The sequence below is a fragment of the Oncorhynchus kisutch genome, linkage group LG2 (genome assembly GCF_002021735.2).
Source record: "Oncorhynchus kisutch isolate 150728-3 linkage group LG2, Okis_V2, whole genome shotgun sequence".
Classification (NCBI taxonomy): Eukaryota; Metazoa; Chordata; class Actinopteri; order Salmoniformes; family Salmonidae; genus Oncorhynchus; species Oncorhynchus kisutch.
This window is the reverse complement of record NC_034175.2, coordinates 16,031,745-16,053,713: the sequence shown is the minus strand read 5'-3', so window position 1 is coordinate 16,053,713 and position 21,969 is coordinate 16,031,745. Positions and strand designations below refer to the sequence as shown.

At 44.4% G+C, this 21,969-nt stretch overlaps 1 protein-coding gene across 2 annotated transcripts in view; it reads left to right on the top strand.

The window, feature by feature from the left end:
* The window catches only part of LOC109907982 (DENN domain-containing protein 4B), a 34,983-nt gene extending 13,398 nt beyond the window's left edge, over positions 1-21,585 (top strand). Inside the window, exons 2-27 of one of the 2 annotated variants that reach the window (XM_020506314.2) lie at positions 1,452-1,769; positions 2,284-2,536; positions 2,653-2,722; positions 2,936-3,105; positions 6,544-6,785; positions 6,940-7,006; positions 7,680-7,738; positions 7,924-8,068; positions 8,378-8,553; positions 8,676-8,776; positions 9,073-9,288; positions 9,497-9,642; positions 9,879-10,012; positions 10,210-10,324; positions 11,207-11,542; positions 11,661-11,805; positions 12,051-12,203; positions 13,515-13,752; positions 13,869-14,151; positions 14,311-14,591; positions 15,013-15,163; positions 15,263-15,502; positions 15,619-15,718; positions 15,828-15,993; positions 18,266-18,324; positions 18,426-21,585. In XM_020506314.2, coding sequence (XP_020361903.2) covers positions 1,471-1,769; positions 2,284-2,536; positions 2,653-2,722; positions 2,936-3,105; positions 6,544-6,785; positions 6,940-7,006; positions 7,680-7,738; positions 7,924-8,068; positions 8,378-8,553; positions 8,676-8,776; positions 9,073-9,288; positions 9,497-9,642; positions 9,879-10,012; positions 10,210-10,324; positions 11,207-11,542; positions 11,661-11,805; positions 12,051-12,203; positions 13,515-13,752; positions 13,869-14,151; positions 14,311-14,591; positions 15,013-15,163; positions 15,263-15,502; positions 15,619-15,718; positions 15,828-15,993; positions 18,266-18,324; positions 18,426-18,571 — 4,491 coding nt within the window. In that variant the 5' untranslated portion in view covers positions 1,452-1,470 and the 3' untranslated portion in view covers positions 18,572-21,585. Of the gene's footprint in view, positions 1-1,451; positions 1,770-2,283; positions 2,537-2,652; positions 2,723-2,935; positions 3,106-6,543; positions 6,786-6,939; positions 7,007-7,679; positions 7,739-7,923; positions 8,069-8,377; positions 8,554-8,675; positions 8,777-9,072; positions 9,289-9,496; positions 9,643-9,875; positions 10,013-10,209; positions 10,325-11,206; positions 11,543-11,660; positions 11,806-12,050; positions 12,204-13,514; positions 13,753-13,868; positions 14,152-14,310; positions 14,592-15,012; positions 15,164-15,262; positions 15,503-15,618; positions 15,719-15,827; positions 15,994-18,265; positions 18,325-18,425 lie in introns of both variants that reach the window. The other variant, XM_031788654.1, reaches the window with a different exon arrangement.
* Positions 21,586-21,969: the final 384 nt, after the last annotated feature.

Below are 21,969 nucleotides of genomic sequence, written 5' to 3'. Positions count from 1 at the left end.
CAGTGTTAATCTGCTAAATTGTAATTATTCGCCTACCTCCTCATGACTTTTGCACACAATGTATATAGACTCCCCTTTTTTTCTACTGTGTTATTGACTTGTTTATTGTTTACTCCATGTGTAACTCTGTGTTGTCTGTTCACACTGCTATGCTTTATCTTGGCCTGGTCGCAGTTGTAAATGAGAACTTCTTCTCAACTAGCCTACCTGGTTAAATAAAGGTGAAATAAAAAAATAAAAACAGTGGAAATAAAAAGGCAACACACTGTCCTGTCTTCCTAACAGTCGAGACTAAACGACTCATCCGCTCTGTGAGGATGGCCTATCCATCCTGTATAAATGCTGTTCTAGACTAATGCTCCCTCTGAAATGATTGGAGAGGGAAACCAGAGGGGAAAATTACATTCATGTGAATGGCCCCTTATGATCAATTTTGTTATTGACTTTTCATCCACATTATTTGTTTCTAATAATTTGCTCAATCGCTTTATCAGTTTTTAATTAGATTTGACGTATCGGTTGGTTGGTTGGTTTGGTTTACCAAACTATCAATGTTAACTAGCTAGCTAGCTTTAAATAGCTAGCTTTGAATACCGCAACACTGCAGAAGAAAATACGACTGCATTAGCAGAGATGGCTTGCAGTAGTGAAGGTTGTCCACTACTCTGACTGGCACAAAATGTATGGTGAGCCTGTGCGCCAGTGGCAGGAGTGGCATCTACAAAGGGTTAGGCTTATCTACGAAGCCCAATGAACGGAGAGGAAGTTGGTAATGGAGGGGTGTGCGCTATGCTGCTGAGGCTACGGACTTCCACTGACCATCCGAAGTGCAACAACAAGCCGGATCCCATCCATGACTTCTGAACTTTCTTGATTTGCCAACTGTATCAAATGTATTGTTTTGTTTTCTTGTTGTATTTCCTGATGCATATGAAATCCAACTTTTAGTTGCCATGTATACTGAAATAAACTAACTAAACTAATGGGTGAGTGGTAATTGGTGGGATCTCCCCTCTCAGCAGAACTCAGCAGGTTATTGTTGACCTCAGACTGGTCAGATCTGTATGAAATGAGAATGACTAAAGGCCTTTGAGTCAAAAATAAATATTTGTGTGTGGGACTGTGTGTGCATCCACATGCAGTGATATTGTTATCACTGTCCTAGTTGTTGATCTACTGCCAATGATGAGAACCAAATATTGTCTGTCTGGATAATAAGGTTATGTTTCTATAAGACTGTCGGAAGGAAGAAATCCATTATTCATCAACTGTTCAGCCAGTTGTATGTTTACATAAACGAGATTGCACAATCTCACCTTGGTTCCCCCTCCCTCTACTTCTCCTCCTCTTTTTCTCCCTCCCTCCCTCCCTCCCTCCCTCCCTCCCTCCCTCCCTCCCTCCCTCCCTCCCTCCCTCCCTCCCTCCCTCCCTCCCTCCCTCTCTCTCCACAGAAGTTGGCAGACAGGCGGCATGACGGAGGAGAAATGCCCCCAGCTAGTGGACTACTTTGTGGTGGCAGGGCTGGCTCCAGGGGGCTCGGCCCCACTGGACGAAGAGGGCCAGCAGAGAGGGGGCCGGGTGGTGGAGCCGGTCATCGACCTGGCGGTGATCGCCCGGGGCTTGGGGGAGGAGGTGCCCGAGGGCTTCACCTGCATCGAGAAGACCCAGGGGGGCCACCCGGCCGGGCTAAGTGCCGGACTCATCAACAACCCCCACATGTACCTGTGTTACCGCCGTGGGCATGACAAGCCACCCATCCTCGACCTCGGGTGAGACACTCCAGCAGTGATGAAAAAAATGATCATTCTATTCTGTGTGCTGGAGTCAGACATTAGCCACAACATCAATTTAAAGCTATGCATGGTTCTTGGAGTTCACCGACTGGAGTTCACATACTATAGCTAATGCATAACATAGGTTTGAGCTTGCATTATGCAATTATTGACATACTGCATGCTGTAACCATGTACGTGTGACCACAAAGCTTTTATTGTATGCTATTGCTATGTAGCCCTAAACTGCCATAGTCATTCAATTAAGTATGTCCACCCAAGCCATACATGACTGCAAAATGTAATTGTATATATACCCATTGATTATTTAATGAAAGAGCTATGCAAGTCACATGATACATTAATTCTGGACAAAGTGTGGGATGTCTTCTTAAACATGAAAAGAAAAGCTTTCCTTGATTGAGTGATAGAAATTGGTTTCTGTGAACTGGGTAACTAGTGACATTGACTGACTCATTGTCCTGACTCTGCCCCCTCCCCCGGTCCCCAGGGTGCTGTACGAGGGCAAAGAGGTGGTGAAGCAGGGCTGGAATGTGATCGAGACCACCCCCTACAGCCGCTCAGCCAGCCTGAGCTCCGGGGGGCCTGCCACCCACCGCACCTTCCTGACCTACCGCCGGGCCCCAGAGTCCCAGGCCCTCCACACCCTAGGGGTCACAGACATCTCCCTCCTGCTGCCCAGCAAGGGGGAGGTGGCCCCCCACACCTTCTGCCGGGTGGAGAAGAACCTCAACACTGGCATAGTGCGTTTGAAGCACTCTGTTTTTCTACTCTATTTTTTAAAACGTAATTCTTAATCTCTCTCGCTCTCCCTCCATCCCTCTCTCTCTCACTGTGCTTTGTTGTTTTGGCTCCACAGTGGGGTCCAGCCTTATACCTGTGCTACAAGAGAGCTGTAGCCAAAGCCAATGCCCTAGTCTATGAAGCAGGTGAGTGTAGACTGTTCCATTCTGATGGTATCACAGCACTCATTCTGCTGCGTCGCCATATGTGACATTCTAAACAGAGTCATATTGACCTACTTCTTCATAATTAAAGACATTTAGAAATATAAAGATCTACTAAAAATTAAAGTATCTCTGTCATCACTAATCAAAATGGTACTTTTATTAACCGTCTGTCTCTGTGTGTGTGTTTCCCAGGTCTGATCAGTCGGTATCCTGAAGCGGACGTGGAGTCCTTCCCCCTGCCAGAGTCTGTGCCTATGTTCTGTCTGCCCATGGGTGTGACGGTGGAGAGCTGGCCCCTCAACACCAAGTACCAGCTCCCTGTCTTCTCTACCTTCGTCCTCACCAGCGCCTGTGGCGACAAGGTGGGTCCACCTGCCTGCCTCCCTCTCACACACACTCTAACACTGCACAGTGGCTGAGCTGTTAAATCCATTGGGTGATGCGCTAAGCTGTGTAGGAAGGTTCTCTATATGCAAGTCACTGGTTCAGTCAATTTCAACAAATGACAGTAACTTAAGATGCCATTATTTGTCAGACATTGAAATACTTCACTCCATCCATGATGCCTGCAGTAACAGTGATAATCATAATGGTAATAGTAAAGTTTCCTAATTCATATTAAATCCAGACAACAAGCAAAACATTTTATAATAAAAGCTCAGTTTATTCCCGAAAAGTAAATCATATCATCCTAGTAGGATGTGCCCAGGATGAACCTGACCCCTTTCTTCAACCGTTTCCAGACCCTCCTCAGACCTATATCAAGCCAAACCACCCCTTTATTCTTTCCCTGCGCAATCATCATCTCCATCACCTCCCTCCTCCCCTTTCATTTTCCTTTCTCTGTTCCCTATCCTTCCTTTTCTGCTCTTCCCAGCCTTGTTCTCAAGCCGTGTTTTCTTATCCCCTGCCTTGTACTGTCCTGTCACCAAAGGGACCTGGCCATTCTTCTAAGAAGGATGACAAGTATTGTTTAACTGCAATAACTAAATACTAGTATACCTACTGAACCATGTTTAGTTGTACTACTGCTTCTACTGTATTTGTTGAAAATATGATAGTTTACTCAACAGAAGGATAGTAGAATCAACATTATAGTGCTGAAATAGTCACTAAAGCTCACCTTTGATTGACCACTCTTTGTTTCTCCATCTTTCTCTGTGAACAAATCCAATGCCTGGACTCGCCAAGCCATGTCCTCTAGCAATCCCTCAATCTTGGCTAGGTATCTTCCCTCGACATCCAGTTTTCTCTGTCTCCATAGGATCTCCCTGCTCTTGTCCTCCAACCACCCCCTCTCGCTCTTTAACATTCTGTTACATTTCTGTTCAAAAGGGGTTAGGTCCTGTTTTTTCCTCATGTGATCTCCCCCTGCTTTCTGAGGGTGCTCTACTGTTTGGGAGTCAGTGGGCGTCAGTGCAGGTTCCACTGTTTGGGAGTCCGTGCCATCTCTCTCCTTTGTATGGATCTGTTAAGACGAAATGAAACGACTATGAGCCTATATGGAAATTTAGCCGAGACCACTTTCACATTTGCCTTCACTTGAAACAGAGCAGAAAAGTGAATCAGAAAATCCCAGTGTTTACCGGGCAGCGACATCTGGTCCTGGATCTGCCTCTCTCACGGCAGACAGTTTTCTCGTCTTCCTGAAAAAATAAAAGGTTTCCATATAATCATGACATTGATCGAGAATGGTTAGCATATGGCATCAGAAAATCTGACAATAGGCTGCAGTGTTTTGACAATATTTCTGAGTAAAAAATTTTGCTCACAGTTATTGACCTTCTTGGGCGGATAGACACACTGCGTCCGCGATTCATTACATTCCCCTCTGCCTTCTGTGGGTGTTCCACTGTTTGGTTCACAGAGTCAGTGGCGTCTCTCTCCTGTGTACGGATCTGTTAGGGCAAATGGAACAACACTTAGCCTATATGGAGAGTTTAGCCAAGGCCACTCTCACATTTGCCTTCACTTGAAACATATCTGAAAATAAATGTAAATGCCAGTGTGAATATATGGGCTGGTTTACCGAAGTTGGGTAGTGACGTCTGGTCCTGGATCTGCCTCTCTCACGGCAGACAGTTTTCTCGTCTTCCTGAAAAAAGAAAAGGTTTCAATTATCATTATGACAAGAACATGACATGGTTCAAGATTGATTGGCATATGTCATGATATTAAGAATTTGAGATTTAGTGTAGTATGTTTTTAAAGCTTTTTTGTATGTTTTTTTAACTCACATTTTTTGCTATTTTTTGAGGGATAGATGGCACACTCCATCCGTGAGTCATTACGTCCCTCTCTGCGTTCTGAGAGTAGTCCACTGTTTGGGACTCAGAGTCAGTGCTGTCTCTCTTTGTATGGATCTTTTAAGACAATGAAATAACTTTTAGCCTACTTTGAAAGTTGAGGCGGAAACGGGTATAAAAACATTTTTTTTTACTTTTCAGAAAATGTCTGTTCCTCCATACTGTATTAACCGATGAATAGAAGGGCTGGTTTACCAAAATTGGACAGTGGCGTCTGATCCTGAATCTGCCTCTCTCACGGCAAACACATTTCTCGTCCTGCTGAAAATAGAACATGTTTTATCAACATGAACATGACATGGATCAAGAATGATTAGTATATGGCATCAGATTAAGAAATCTGAGATTTAGCTATCGTATTAAAACAACATTTTCATATGATTTCTTTAAATTTACAGATCTTGCTCTTCTTCGAGGGACAGACGCACTCCGTCCACGATTCATTACGTCCTTCTCTGCCTTCTGAGGGTGTTTCACTATTTGGGTCACAGAGTCAGGGCCTTCTCTCTCCTTTGTATGGACAAAATTAAACAACTCTCAGCCAAGACTATTCTCAAATTTGCATTCATTTGAAACAAAACAGTGTTATTAATAATTACAGTCTTATATATTGGCTGGTTTACCGAAGCAGGGCAGTGGCATCTAGCCCTCGATCGGACTCTCCCACGGCTGACAATTTTCTCATCATCAGAAACTGCACTCCTTCGGGTCATGGACACACTTAGTCGTCGATTCATTGCTTTGTTGAACAGAGGGTCCAATGAATGTGTGATATCAGCTTGATAAAATCTGCAGAAATAGCAAGTTTGTCTCTTCAAAGGATTTTTCACAGACTGACGATTTTGGAATATGATGTTCCATTGATTTTGTTTGATGATATAGTAATCATCACTATGGTAACTCAGAACTCATCTGATTATGATCAGGGAATCAGCATCGTGAGTGATGTCATCACAGTGACACGCCAGTGAGGAGTATGTTGCTAATTCTATGGTTGCTACAACAAAATCTAATTCTAGAACCAAATGAGCTGAAATATTTCTAATTCCACAAAATGCCTATGACCTACGGTGGCTGACAAGGTTCAGAAATACACACTCACAAAGAAATGTATATCAAGTGTGAGATATGAAGATTGCCAAATCCAAATGTTCTAATGTTGATAAATACCAACTATTTGTTGCTTGACTTGTGTGTAGTTATTTACCAAAGCAGCTATTCAATATCATGCTTGCCTACCTCAATTACAAGTTTTAAATTGGCCCACTGTATAGACTTTATCTGTGACAGCAGCAAGAAGCTATAAAAACAACAACATTGAGATGCAAATTACTTCAGTATGAACTCGCTCACAGTTTAATAAAAAAAATGTAACTCTACTATTTCTCACAGTATCTAGCATTTGCTAAATGCTAACTGGTTACCCAGTTCAAAGTATCTAGCGTTGAATCCTGAATCCTTACTTCTTAACACTCCCGTGTCTCCTCTTCCCAGGTTTACGGTGCTGCCATCCAGTTCTATGAGGCGTTCCCACGGGAGAGCCTCTCGGAGCGGCAGAGCGTCCGTCTGGGCCTGGTGAGCGTGGTGGACCGGCGGCCTATCACCAACCGCACCCTGCAAGTGAAGAAGAGCGTGTGTGTTCTCTCCCACTGGCCCTTCTTCACCGTCTTCCAGAAGTTCCTCACCTTCGTCTACCGATACTCCATCTCTGGACCCCACGTGCTGCCCCTCGAGAAGTCAGTGGTCCTTCATGGCAAATATCAGCTATGTGTCTTTATGAACCTAAACTGGCTGATCTAGTGGCTAACATACCTTCAGCCTATTGGCCATTGATTCATGTTATGGTTGGTTGTTTGGTTGATTTATTAACATGAACTCTGCTCTCTCCAGGCACATCTCCAGCTTCATGCACAACGTCCCGTTCCCCTCCCCTCAGCGACCTCGCATCCTAGTGCAGGTAGGGACACCTGTCTTTAACTCAATTCACATTCTCCTTGTTATCTTTATTCCTTATTAACACATCAAAGCACTTTAAAGCATCAGACGGGTGGAGTGAAAAACCTTGCTAAGCATTGGTTTAGCTCAGGGCTAAGGCATGACTGTGATTATTAGCTGAATCAGGTGTTTTAGTGCTAGTTTAGAACAAAATCTTGCTCTGTGTGCATTACAAGCGGAACCTCAGCTTGAGTTCTATTTGAGCTTGACACCAGTAGCATTGTGTTGTTTCTCACTAAAGATTTGACTTCCTCCCCCACAGGAAATGGGCGTTTAATGAATTGATGGTTTCACTGGTTAGTGTGTGCAGATGGACAGGGTAAAAATAACACCCAATCAAAACAATCAATAATTTACTGTGGATTTAAAATAATTTAACATCACTGAATGATCCTTCTGGCTCTAGAAAGTAGAGACGATTGTTTAAGTTGTTTGGAGATTTCTAGAAAACTCTAATTGAGTCTCATGGGGCTTTTCAAACTTGATTCCTAATGGCTTGTTTCAAATCAACAGATATCAATTTGGTGAATGGTGGTCTATGAAATTGAAGCATGGCTAAACTTTCTTCCTTAGACCTATAGATTATTGTCCACCATTTTGGTTTGTTAATGAAAAATGTTTGTGTGTCATTTCAGCTCTCCCCCTATGACAACCTTCTCCTCTGTCAGCCTGTCTCCTCCCCCTTACTACTCAGGTCAGTACAGTAAATCTGCATTAGGTCGAGTCGCAATAAACTGTAGTGGGATGCATTCTTCTGCGCTAGGCTCTATTGTTCCAAACATGCCTTAGTTTCCCCTGAGGGATTTCTATTATCATATTGAAGTGAATCCATTAAAACAATAATTAATTGATAAAGAGGCTGTTCTTTTCTGTCTGTAGTGGTGCCAGCTTTGTGAAGCTGCTGCAGAACCTGGGCCCTGAGAACGCCTGTGTCCTGCTGCTGGCTGTGCTGACGGAGCACAAACTACTGCTACACTCCCTCCGCCCCGACGTCCTCACCTCCGTCAGCGAGGCCCTGGTATCTGTGAGTCACACACACGCCAAACCTACACACACACACACACTGCCATACACACATACAAAGACATATACGTACACACACACTCATTCCAAGGGGACGGCAGGTAGCCTAGTCATTGGTGCGTTGGGCCAGTAACCGAAAGGCTGCTAGATCGAATCCCCAAGCCGATAAGGTAAAGATCTGTCGTTCTGCCCCTGAACAAGGCAGTTAACCCACTGTTCCTAGGCCGTCATTGTAAATAAGAATTTGTTCTTAACGGACTTGCCTAGTTAAATAATGTAAAAAATAAAAGAATGCACTCTATCCCTCTAGATGACGTTCCCTCTGCGTTGGCACTGCCCGTACATCCCCCTGTGCCCGCTGCGGCTGGCAGACGTACTGTGTGCCCCCATGCCCTTCATTGTGGGCGTCCACTCCAGCTACTTTGACCTCTATGACCCCCCTACTGACGTGGTGTGTGTTGACCTGGACACCAACACCATCTTTCAGTGAGTTACATGACCTTGAAGTCCTGGACCAGAATGCAACTGATGGAAGAGGAAGCAACAAACCAAACATATGCACGTTTGAAAGGATGAAATCCATAGTTTTGTTTTCTCTTCTCCTGCAGAGCAGAGGACAAGAAGCCGTTGTCATGGCGATCACTACCAAGGAAGCAAGGCAAGATGCTGGTGAATACCCTCACCAACTTGATGAAGACACTGGAGAAAAGTGAGTGATGGCCGGAGACCATGCATGACATGCATTCTCTTCTCATCCCCCTTCTTTCAACCATTTTACATAATCTAGCCTACTTATTCTGAAGCCCATCTAGGGACTGATGCTGGAAAATTAGTACAAGCTAAAACATATTGGTGCAATACATCTGACTCTTGATAATTCTATGTGCCAATGCTTTGTATCTTCATAATTTTCTCTCTGTGCCTCTCCACCACTACCCCCATTTCCATCACTTTCCCTCTCCCACAAACCAACCCCCCCCCCCCCCCCACATTCCCCTCCATCAGTCTACACCAGTGGCCAAGAGGAGGCCACCCTGGAGTTCCTGCTGACGGACTATGACCTGATCTACGGGCGTCAGAAGCAGCTGGAGCTGGAGATCCAGGAGGCATTCCTGCGTTTCATGAGCTGCCTGCTCAGGGGCTACCGCGCCTACCTGCTGCCCATCACCCAGGCCCCTTCAGACAGGACTACCGACTGCAGCTCCCTCTTCAACCTGCAGGGTCAGTGTGGGTGGGAGGGGGTGGTTGCCTGTGTGTGTGACTCATATTTTTTTTAGATGTACACAAATATTATATAACATTCTAGCTGAGTATGTGTGTGTGTGTGTGGGTGTTTTACTTCACCTACTTACTGTGTCCATAAGCAACACCCCTGTGAAGCTAGTGTTTTAATGTGTGTCTGAAGTTAACCCCTCCCTGGCTCTTGCAGGCTTCCTGAAGTCTCGTGAACGCACCCACCAGAAGTTCTACACCCAGCTGACCAGGACCCAGATGTTCACTCAGTTTATCGAGGAGTGCTCCTTCGTCAGTGATCGCCATGCCTGTCTGGAGTTCTTCGACGAGTGTGTCCAGAAGGTCAGAATCACATCTTCTTGTTTTACAGGATGTTTAGTGACGCACCATATCTTATGGAAGCTTTTAGTGTGTTGATTCTAATACTGAAACCGGATGAGCCTTTTTGGATTTGCACAACTAATAGAAATGTGTGTGATCCCATTCCTGCCCTCTATGTTGTCAATGTTTGTGTATTTCTGTGTATGTGACCTGTGTTTGCGGCGTATGTGTATATATATATGCGTGTGTGTAAGCAGTCGGATGTGGAGAAGCCTGAGGAGGTGCGTCTGATAGACCTGGATGAGGCCCACAGTGGGGAGCACACGGTCTTCATCATGCCCCCAGAGGAACCCCAGGAGCCAGACGGTTCAGAGTGCCCCACTCACTACAGGTAACACAGGCTCTACATATAGTAGAGTTCGTGTTCACTAATCTTCTCAAAGTAGGGCTGGGACTAGGATCAGTTTAGTCTTTTAAATTATAACGAATAAGAGGGTTGATCTGATTCTAGATGAGCACAAATAAGGGCCCCGGCACTTTATTCTGTCTGATGCTGTGACCAGTGACGGCGTGTTTGTCTGTTTACAGCTATGAGACGTTCCCTGTGCTCTGCATGGATCTTTTTGACCGGCCTCAGGACCAGCTACGTGTCCCTACGAAGGGGAGTGCCCCCAGCAGCCCTGCCCCGCGACGGACTAAACAGGTACAGACCCCAACATGCTGCGCCAGAGCCCCTTAAAACACACTGCAACCCCGTTGAAAGCCAACACAACTATACAATAATATTAAGAGGCTGACTCACGCAGTTTAATTTCAATTTTTATTATTTTATTAAGGGCATTACCCTGCCTGCAAATCAAAACAAGTGATGTACTGGGCCATACGCACTACCCTCTGTAGTGCCTTGTGGTCGGAGGCCGAGCAATTGCCATACCAAGTAGTGATGCAACCAGTCAGGATGCTCTCGATGTTGCAGCTGTTGAACCTTTTGAGGACTATTTGTGTTGTGTGCCTCCCCCCAACCCCTCTTTTACGCTGCAGCTGCTCTCTATTTATCATATCTGCATAGTCACTTTAACTATACATTCATGTACATACTAATTCAATAGGCCTGACTAACTGGTGCCTGTATGTAGCCTCGCTACTGTTATTTTTCACTGTTTTTTACTTTGGTTTTTATTTCTTTACCTACCTATTGTTCACCTAATACCTTTTTTGCACTGTTGGTTAGAGCCTGTAAGTAAGCATTTCACTGTAAGGTCTTACACATGTTGTATTCAGCGCACGTGACAAACTTTGATTTGATTTGTATTAGCATCAATCAACTTGATCTGTTCAAGACTCCCCAGTTAGCTTTATGATAACCCAATTTTCCACAGCTAAAGAGAGAGCATTCATATTTCATCCTTCATTCAATATTTAAAAGCAGAAGCACAGTGGCGGCTGTGTATTTTGGGTGAATACCCCAAGCACCCTTCAGGGTTGTTAAGTTCTCCTACTAGGACACATAGGAACCACATTATTACGGCTTTAGTAAATCTAGATTGGATGACCTAACTCCTCTGTATCCCTCTCTCTCCTTTAGGAGATTAAGCTGGCACAGAAGCGGGCACAGATATACTCGGCAGTGCCCGACATGTGGTCCAAATGCCTGCTGGGCCACTGCTATGGGCTGTGGTTCATATATCTGCCCACCTTTGTGCGGGCGGAGAGTGCCAAGGTGCGTGCCTTGCAAACGGCATACGAGGTGCTCAAGCACATGGAGACCAGGAAGGTGGTACTACCAGATGAGGTGTGTTACAGGATCCTGATGCAGCTGTGTGGGCAGTACGGGCAGCCTGTGCTCGCTGTTAGGGTACTTCTGGAGATGAAGAAAGCTGGGATCACACCCAACACCATCACCTATGCATACTACAACAAGGTGAGACATTATTTACTTCAATTAAAAATAGAGTTGAATCCCGTCTGTGATCCCATCTGAAGTGTTGTCTTTTTTCTCTCCATATTGACTCACCTCTGGCTCGGCCCTCTCTCCTCAGGCAGTGCTGGAGAGCAAGTGGCCCTCCACCAATCAGGGTGGCCGTCTGCGCTGGGCCAAGTTGCGTAACGTTCTGATGGCCGTGGCGCAGTTCAGACAGCCAATCAAACAACGGCTGAAGAGTGGTTCAGTACGCTCGCGGACAGGTCAGGACATATTTACATGTTATTTGTTTTTTACTATTGTTTGTAACTATCAAATCAAATCAAATTTATTTATATAGCCCTTCGTACATCAGCTGATATCTCAAAGTGCTGTACAGAAACCCAGCCTAAAACCCCAAACTGACGATCAATAGTCATTGGTTTTAGAGTGGCCTTTTTAATGGTTTTAATTCAAATCATTATATGTTAAAACATAGAGGTGAAACATGTTTTGTCTTTTTAAAAAGATACAATGGACAGTAACCAACGGTCCCGCCCACAATCTAACCTGATTCGTCAGTCCAGCTGGAGCGGCCTGAGTGAAAGCTCCAGCCACGAATCGCTGACTGGGTCTATGGTGAAGAGCAACAGCCTGAACAGCATGAGAGGCTCAACAGACAGTGAGTGACGGATATCTATTTTATAGAAATAGCACAGTCATTGGAATGTTATATGGCATTGAGGAGTACACCAACTCAGTCACCGGTTTCATCAATAAGTGCATTGACGACGTCGTCCCAACAGTGACCGTACGTACATATCCCAACCAGAAGCCATGGATTACAAGCAACATTTGCACCGAGTTAAATGCTGCCGCCTTCAAGGAGCAGGACACTCATCCGGACGCTTATATTAAATCTTGCTATGCCCTCAGACGAACCATCAAACAGGCAAAGCGTCAATACAGGACTAAGATTGAATCCTACTACACCAGCTCTGACGCTCGTCGGATGTGGCAGGGCTTGCAAACTGTTACGGACTACAAAGGGAAACCCAGCCGTGAGTTGCTCCCTCAATGTGAGCAAGACAAAGAAGCTGATCGTGGACTATAGGAAAAGGAGGGCCGAACACGCCTCCATTGACATCGACGGGGCTGTAGTGGAGCGGGTAAAGTTTCAAGTTCATTGGTGTCCACATCGCCAACAAACTATCATGGTCCAATCACACCAAGACAGTCGTGAAGAGGGCACAACAACACCTTTTCCCCCTAAGTAGACTGAAGATTTGACCAAAAGTTTTACAGCTGCACCCATCCAGAGCATCCTGACCGGTTGCATCACCGCCTGGTATGGCAACTGCTCGGAATCCAACTTGAAGGCGCTACAGAGGGTAGAGCGTGTGGCCCAGTACATCAATGGGGCCAAACTTTCTGCCATCGACACTGCCACTAGGCAGTGTCAGAGGAAAGCCCAAAAAATGGTCAGACTCCAGTTACCTAAGTCATAGACTGTTCTCTCTGCTACCACACGGCAAGTGGTACCGGAGTGCCAAGTCTAGGTCCAAAAGGCTCCTTAACAGCTTCTACCCCCAAGCCATAAGACTGCTGAACAATTAATCAAATGGCCACCCGGACTATTTCCATTTTTACACTGCTGCTACTCACTATTTATTATCAACGCATAGTCACTTTACCAGTACCTACATGTACAAATGACCTTGACTAACCTATACCTCCACACATTGACTCGGTACCGGTACCCCCAGTATTTTCACTTTATTTAGTAGATATTTTCTTAACTCTATTTCTTTAACTACATTGTTGGTTAAGGGCTTGTGAGAAGCATTTCCCGGTAAGGTCTACTCCTGTTGTTATTGCCGCATATGAGAAATAAAATGTGATTTGACTTAAGGTTTAATGTAACATAACAGTCTCATCAAACAACTGTGTCTAATGTTTGGGAACCACCCTCCTAACAATTTCCACCCCACAGAGTCTAAGCTCTCAATGAAGGCGGTGCTCCGGAACCCAGGTGCCAATGGCTGCAGCAATCCTGCCTCCCGTAAGCCCCCCGTGGGGCCACGAGACACCACCACCCCTTCTCCCTGTCCCCCTGGTGGTGTCCTGGTGCGCCGCGACCAGGTGTGCCTGTCCACCTTCTACAAAGACTGTGCCGAGACGGCCGTCTCTGACCCCGACTGCAGCTGCCAGCCTGAGGACAGAGACGGCAGGTGAGGGGGTGGAGAAGCTGGGACTGATATGTTCTGGTATGTTTTTGGATTACAGTTTGAGTATCACTCAGATATACTATAAGAATATGTCTCCCATTCCTCTGTTCTCAATGTAGGCCACCTGGGCCTAGAGACACTGTGAGCCGCAAGGCCGTGGACGAGAACTACAATAATGTGTCACCGCCGAGTCGGGGAAGCCTGGCAGGGAAACTACAGCAGCTGCTCACACCTACTCGCCATCGAGTCTCGGGGCGGCGGGCCACAAGTGTAGACGCTCGGCGCTCGGGGGGTGAAAACGGGCCGGTGCGCAGGGTGTCGGAACAGAGGCTGTCCCGAAAAGCCCAGGTGGCTGAGAGCCTGCTGAAGGCTAAGGAGAGGCTCTACACTGCTACCTCTGAGGTGAGGGGACAACATGTGGGTTGTTGTAGCTTATAGTCTTACTCTACTGTATTGCCCAAATTATTTAGTTTACTGTGGTAAAATGCATTTGCAGATGTAGGGAGAGTTATCAAACCTGTCAAAACGTGCTTAATGTTTCTCCATCCTTTCCCTCTGTAGAGTTCTCTGTCGGTGGGGAGTGACGTCGACCTCCCTGAAACCACCAATTTGGCCTTTCCTCTCCGCAAGTCCTGGGACACCAATCAAGAGGGAGCGGGACTAGAGGTGTTGATGTCGAGCTGCTCCCTGTGTCGGAGCTGTAACTCCCTGGTCTATGATGAGGAGATAATGGCCGGGTGGACGTCTGACGACTCCAACCTCAACTCCAGCTGTCCCTTCTGCTCGACCACCTTCGTCCCCCTTCTCAACGCTGAGATCTGTGACCTAGGACCCATCAGCAGGTAGGACTACTCCTCTCATCACCCTAACATTTATGTGTGTCTCAATTGACACCCTATTCCCTATATAGTGCACTACTTTTGACCAGGACCCGTAGAAGTCAAAATCCCTTCATTTTGACTCCTATTCTTATTCAATCTGTCTATTCAGGGCCATGTGCAGTTCTCACCATATGTATTTGGAAAGTGAAGCTACGTTTTTACTTTCTAAATACATATGGTGAGGACTGTGTAATGTATGGTGAGGACTGTGTAATGTATGGTGAGGACTGTGTAATGTATGGTGAGGACTGTGTAATGTATGGTGAGGACTGTGTAATGTATGGTGAGGACTGTGTAATGTATGGTGAGGACTGTGTAATGTATGGTGAGGACTGTATGATTCTTAAACATATTTCTTTTTTAAACAAAACGCTCACCACAGCCTGGAACGTACCAATTGGAATATGGACGAGGAGGTGGAAAGCGCAGCCAAGTCCCCTGGTGACCAGGAGACCATCCTGGGTCACAACGGTGTGAGTGAGGACTCCAGCTCTGAGACCAGCAGTTATTCTGAGAGCAGTAGCGCTACCATGGTACTCTACCAACACTGGTTTATTTCTCATCTTTATCTGTTGGCTTCTGGGAAATATTCAGTCTAGCTATACCCACAGTTAACGTGTTATTGACTCCAGGGATCATCGGTGGGCGGGTCGCCCCAGGTGACGGTGGCCTACCTGAGCCCATTGGTGCTGCGCAAGGAGCTTGAGAGCCTGCTGGAGAACGAGGGTGAGGCGGTGCTGTCGCAGGGCCAGCTCCTGGACAGCCACTCCATCATCTTCTGGAACATGGTTTGGTACTTCCATCGCCTGGGCCTGCCCAGCAATCTGCTACAGCTGGTTCGCTCCTCACCGCTGGCCAACCAACTAGCACAGGTAACTCCACTCCCAGGCTTTTCTTGGGGCCTAGTGGGGCCTATTAATTATTAGCATTAGTGTATTACAATACATAATGTCCTCATACTAATGTTGACCTCCTATCTGTGTGTCAGACTTCAGAGAACTCAGCAGTGAGGGTGAGGCTGCTGTGGGACACACTGACCCCTGACACAGACTACTGGCCCCCCCTCTACATCCTGTGGAGGATACACAGTAAGATAAACACGTTATTCACTTGGAAATAGTCAGATGATACAGGTTCAGATCCTTTCATGAATTACATCTCTCGCTCTCTCTCGCTCTCACTCTCTCACTCACTCAGGTGGCGTACCCATGCGGAACCACAGCTGGCGGAGGCACAACCACCCCTTCACCCTGGCCTTCCTGGAGGAAGTGCTGCGCTGGGTCGGCATGAACGAGGTACACAAGGGAATCACTCTCTTCCTGGAAACCATTGCCAAGCAACCAGGCACGCCCAAGATACAAAGGTGAGTGCAGGAAATTGCTTCTGAATCATCAATTGTTGATAGCATTTTTTGTTTGTGTAAGTAACAGTGTCTTCAGAAAGTATTCACACCCCTTGACTTTTTTCACATTTTGTTGTTACACTCGGAATTTAAGATGGATTAAAAAAATAACAAATTGTCACTGGCCTACACACTCATTAATTAAAAATGAAAAGCTGAAATGTCTTCAGTCAATAAGTAATAAACCCCTTTGTTATGGCAAACCTAAATATATTGAAAAAATATATAAATGCATGTAAAGTGTTAGTCCCTTGTTTCATTAGCTGAAATAAAACATCCTAGAAATGTTACATACGCACAAAAGCAAATTTCTCTAAAATGTTGTACACAAATGTGTTTACATCCCTGTTAGTGAGCATGTCTCCTCTATCCACCTGACAGGTGTGACATATCAAGAAGCAGATTAAACAGCATAATAACTACACAGGTGCACCTTGTGCCTGGGACAATAAATGGCCACTATAAAATGTGCCGTTGTCACACAACACAATGCCACAGATGCGCAGTTGGTTGACTGCAGGAATTTCCATTGTTACTAGAGAATTTGATGTTAATTCCTCTACTATAAGCTCTAAAAGCTTATAAAAACTCAATTCAACGTCGTTTTAGAGAATTTGGCAGTACATCCAACCGGCCTCACAACCGCAGACCACATGTAACCACGCCTGCCCAGGACCTCCACACCCGACTTCTGAGGAGTATTTCTGTATGAAAGCCCTTTTGTGGGGGAAAAACTCATTCTGATTAGAGGCGGGCAGAGGCGCCCCTGCCCAGTCATGTGAAATCTATAGATTAGGGCCTAATTTATTCATTTAAATTGACTGATTTACTTATATGAACTGTAACTCAGTGAAATCATTCAAATTATTGCATGTTGCATTTTATATAGTTCATGCGTAGAAAATGGCTTAACAAGTCACAAGTTTCATGAATAGTGTTTAACATGATTTTTAGTACTTAATCTCTGTACCCGACACATACAATTATCTGATAGGTCCCTCAGTTGAGCAGTGATTTTCAAACACAGATTCAACCACGAAGACCAGGGAGGTTTTGCAATGCCTCGCAAAGAAGGGCACCTATTGGTAGATGGGTAAAAAAAAAAAATATTATGACATTGAATATCCTTGATGAAGTGATTAATTACAATTTGGATGGTGTATCAATAAACCCAGTCACAACAAAGATGCAGGCGTCGTTCCTAACTCGGTTGTCGGAGAGAAAGGAAACCGCTCCGGGATTTCCCTATGAGGCCAATGGTGACTTTAAAACAGTTACAGAGTTTAATGGCTGTGATAGGAGAACAATGAGAATGGATCAACAACATTGTAGTTAGTGCGCAATACTAACCTAATTGACAGAATGAAAAGGAAGCCTATACATAATAAAAATATTCCAAAACATGCATCCTGTTTGCAACAAGGCATTAAAGTAATACTGCAAAAAATGATGTGGCAAAGCAATTCACTTTTTGTATTGAATACAAAGTGTTAGGTTTGGGGAAAATCCAATACAACATATTACTTGAGTACCACTCTCCATATTTTCAAGCGTAGTGGTGGCTGCATCATGTTATGGGAATGCTTGTAATCATTAAGGACTGGGGAGTTTTTCAGGATAAAAAAGAAACAGAATGGAGCTAAGCACAGAGGAATACCTGACTGTCTGCTTTTCACCAGCAGCATAATAACCTAAAGCAGAAGGTCAAATCTACACTGGAGTTGCTTACCAAGAAGACAGTGAATGTTCCTGAGTGTCCCGAGTTAGAGTTTTGACTTAAATCTACTTGAAGTCTATGGCAAGACCGATGAAAATGGTTGTCTAGCAATGATCAACAACAAACTTGACAGATCTTGAAGAGTTTTGAAAAGAATAATGGGCAAATGTTTCACAATCCAGGTGTGGAAAGCTCTTAGAGACTTACCCAGAAAGACTCACAGCTGTAATTGCTGCCAAAAGTGCGTCTTCAAAGTATTGACTCAGGGGTATGAATACTTATGTAAATGAGATATTTCATTTTCAATTCAATTTCTAAACATGTTTTTACTTTGTCATTTTGGGGCATTGTGTGTAAATGGGTGAGGAAAAAATCAATTTAATCCATTTTGAATTCAGGGTGTAACACAACAATGTGGAATAAGTCAAGGGGTATGATACTGTATTTCCTCAAGGCACTGTTTTGGTTATATGATTGCACAATTGTGATCGATAGTACTTTGTGTTGTGTGTCCAGGAGTCTCTACAGAGAGATGCTCTTCCTCACGCTGGCTGCCATGGGTAGAGATCACGTTGGTAAGCAGCCTCTGACACTTTAAACACACTTGGAATACTAGAACTTCACTATAGTTTCAAACCAACCAGGCTTATTGTTTACAGCACTTTCTGTCTTTTAGCTGCGTTTGATAAGAAATACAAGGCTGCGTACCAACGGCTGAGTGGCTCCTTGGGCCGCGAGGAGCTCCGCAGGAAGCGAGCCCAGCCACCTAGCCCCAAGGCTGTGGACTGCAGACGGAGCTTCCTTCTGCCCCTCGAGTGCTAATACCACCTGCAGGCTCCACCCACTCCAATCCAGATCCGCCCCCATCGCTGCTGCCTCCGCTCCCTAGAACACTGATACCCAGCTGCCAAGAAGAAGGGATTGGAGAAGTTAGACCGAAAACAACAGACAGAAAATTCTGCCTTCACTTTGGACTTCTCCGCTGTGCTGCCACCTAGCACAGCTTGGCCACACTATAAAAGCCCCCTGACTGTGTAACCACACCTCACTATCCTTGTTTATGTGAACCCGATATCTACATTTGACCTTCATTAATTTCCATTGTGTAACTGGCCTTTGGACAGCTTCCTCAATAACTAAACACAACCCTCTCGTCCTATAGTTTGGCTACAGGGATTATTGGACCTGGTACATGCAGCCCAGCCCCCTTGGACTTTGCTCATTGCTCATATATACATGGCCTCTGCCTCACCAATATAACTCATACTGGTTTGTAGGTCATAAATCATGCATTTAATTCGTATGCAACATGTAAGGCATATTACCGACCTGCGATCTATGCATTCAATGTGAATATATTCTATAATTTGCATTGCTTTCAGACAGAAAATCTAATCAGTGGGAGATGTCTAGTGATCCTTGATGTGATGGGAAGTGTCTATCATCGAACTGTAACATACATTACATTGCAAGGGTACATACCAATCACTCACCGTCACAGTCAAAACCTTTAGATTAGATTGCATTTCATGCCTCTCTTGCTCTTTTTCACCCTCTGGAATGAATTCTGTCAACTGGACATTGGTGGTAAAGTCTATCACTTTGGGATGAAACTGCTTCAGCAAGCCAATCCAAACGAGGATGTTTACTCTGGGAGAGGATGATATTGAATATCGACTTCGGGTGAGGATATCTTCGGGAGGATTATGTCAACTCAGGTGTCGAATCTGGGAGAGAATTATGTCAACTAAGAAAGGATGATGTTGACTGGGAAAGGATGATGTCAAATCTGGGAGATGATGTCAACTCTGGTAAAGGAGGATGTTGACTGGGAAAGGATGATGTTTCCTATTGATTTTGGGAGAGTATGATGTTAACTATCGGTTTTGGGAGCAGATGGTGAGCTGTGGGGATCAGCAATGTAATGGTTTGATCACTATCACTATGGTTTCCTTAGTGTGTGTGTTTTCCAGCTCATGGTGTGGAATGGGGCTATGGTCAAACTTTGGGTATGGCAGGAAATAGCCTATGCAGAGTTGCCAGAAATGCTAACATCCGGTTTTCAAGGATACAGTATTTTCAACCTGACGGAAGTGGGAACTCTGCTCAGGCGTCTTTCTATGCCTGCAACATTAGGTTAGGCAGGAAGTGGAGGGGGGTGTGACTGGGAACAGACACTGACAGTCAAGGAGAATCCACGAGTCCTATAAAAAAAACAGTCCTGCACCCCTACATCACAACCAGGAAGGACTTTTCATGGACACACATACATATTGCATACAGGATTTATCAGTTGTATTGTGTTTTTTAATTCCCTGTACTGTTCTTGTGAATTTGAAGTGTGATTGGGGGTTCTCAGTTCAAGAACTGATTCTCAGTGATTGAGGCATTTGTTGCAGAAAGTGGCTGACAGAAGAATAAAAGAAAAACGTGTAGAAGGGGGGTTGATTATGGTATGTATGATGTGTTTTCTCATGTTTTACGCGTATTTACCTCATCTCATACCTCTTTTTCCGTGTTAAACGGGAGTGATTTGTCTGGGAGGATGGTCCACAAGGAAATGACTGTGATGGACCTTTAGTAGTAGTAGACTGTGATGGAACTTGAGTCACACATCACCAGTTTTTCATTCACCACACATTGAGGCCAGTAGTGGGTTAAGAATCTTTGGCAGAGATCAAAGTTCAGAAGATCCAGTTGAGTGGAAGGGTTTAAGGAGAGGAAGGTACTTCACTGTGGAGCACATACTTACCTACTAGGTTCTTGTTTTCATGTACAGTACCTGTGAGGCCTTTTCCCCTCTTAGTTTAACACTTTATTTGTTGTTCGACTTTGTATATGAAAACAAATTAATTGCACAATGGACTTTTCATTTTCTTTCAATTTCATATGATGTTGCCACACTGTTAAATGCCTCTGTTACCGTCATACCTTGTTTTTGATCTTGCAGTGTTATATAGCAGAGTCACGAGAGAACGCCTTGTGTTCTGCCTTTGAAGATTGTGTGAGTGACAGAAATTATTGTCCCACCTGGGAAGTAAAGCTGTATTTACAACTAGGGATGTGAAGTTGTAGCGAGAACAATTTTCAGATCTCATATTTTAGTCCTGAGGGTGAGATATATTTCAGATGGCACTGATATCATTGTGAGTCTACCCATATATCATTAAAGTACAAGGGAGACATTGTTTGCACACAGCCATCCAGTCAACAGGGATATACAGACTGGAGCAAAGCATTGAGCATTCTCAGCCAGTAGAGGGCAGTAGGGCATACAGAGTCCAGTTCTAGCCATTGGTAGGGTGAATTGGGCTTGATCATGCTAAGGCAACCCTGGTCTTGGAATTGACACGTCTTTAGTAATAACATGGTGGGAACCTGTTTATTCAAATTGCCTATCAGTGGTCATGACGTAAAGGAGACCCAAGAGGGAATGCTGTTTAAAAGTTAAGACTTGAGTTATCGTCAGCGTCTCTAATTACACCCTATTTGGCTCTTGGTCAAAAGTAGTGAACCGTATGGATAGTAGGTTGATAAAATTGTGTATATTTTGAGATTTCCCAGCCTGACGTTAGATTGTAAAAATAAGGTTGGTAGATTTGTTCCCCAACGTAGGCAATATTACATTTATGGCCACTATTTCAATGCACCGGACTGCAAGTGAATACAAGGGACATTTATATTGTCTGTTCCTTTATTGGTCAAGTGAGCAAAGAAATGAAGAGAGGATATCTGTATTTAAAATATATTGTGTTTGCTGTTGTAATTTATATGGATGTGACTTCAGTTGTAAATGTCTTGTTTTATAGAAGGAAAATACAAACAGATTCCCCAAAGTTCTGTTTTCTTGTGTGATTTAATGTATGATTTTCTCTCTGCCTAACAATAGTATTAGAGCAGCTCTAAATTACATCCTAAAATAGTTTTCTTTGACCCGTCTTTGTTCTGAAGTATTGAAAAGTTTTCAGGCCAGATAAAGCAACAAATATTGTTCAATTGTGTGTGTGTATATATACAGTACCAGTCAAAAGTTTGGACACCTACTTATTCTATGGTTTTTCTTTATTTTTACTATTTTCTACATTGTAGAATTAATAGTGAAGACATCAGAACTATGAAATAACACATATGGAATCATGTAGTAACCAAAAAACTGTTAAACAAATGTAAATATATTTTATATTTCAGATTCTTCAAAGTAGCCACCATTTGCCTTGATG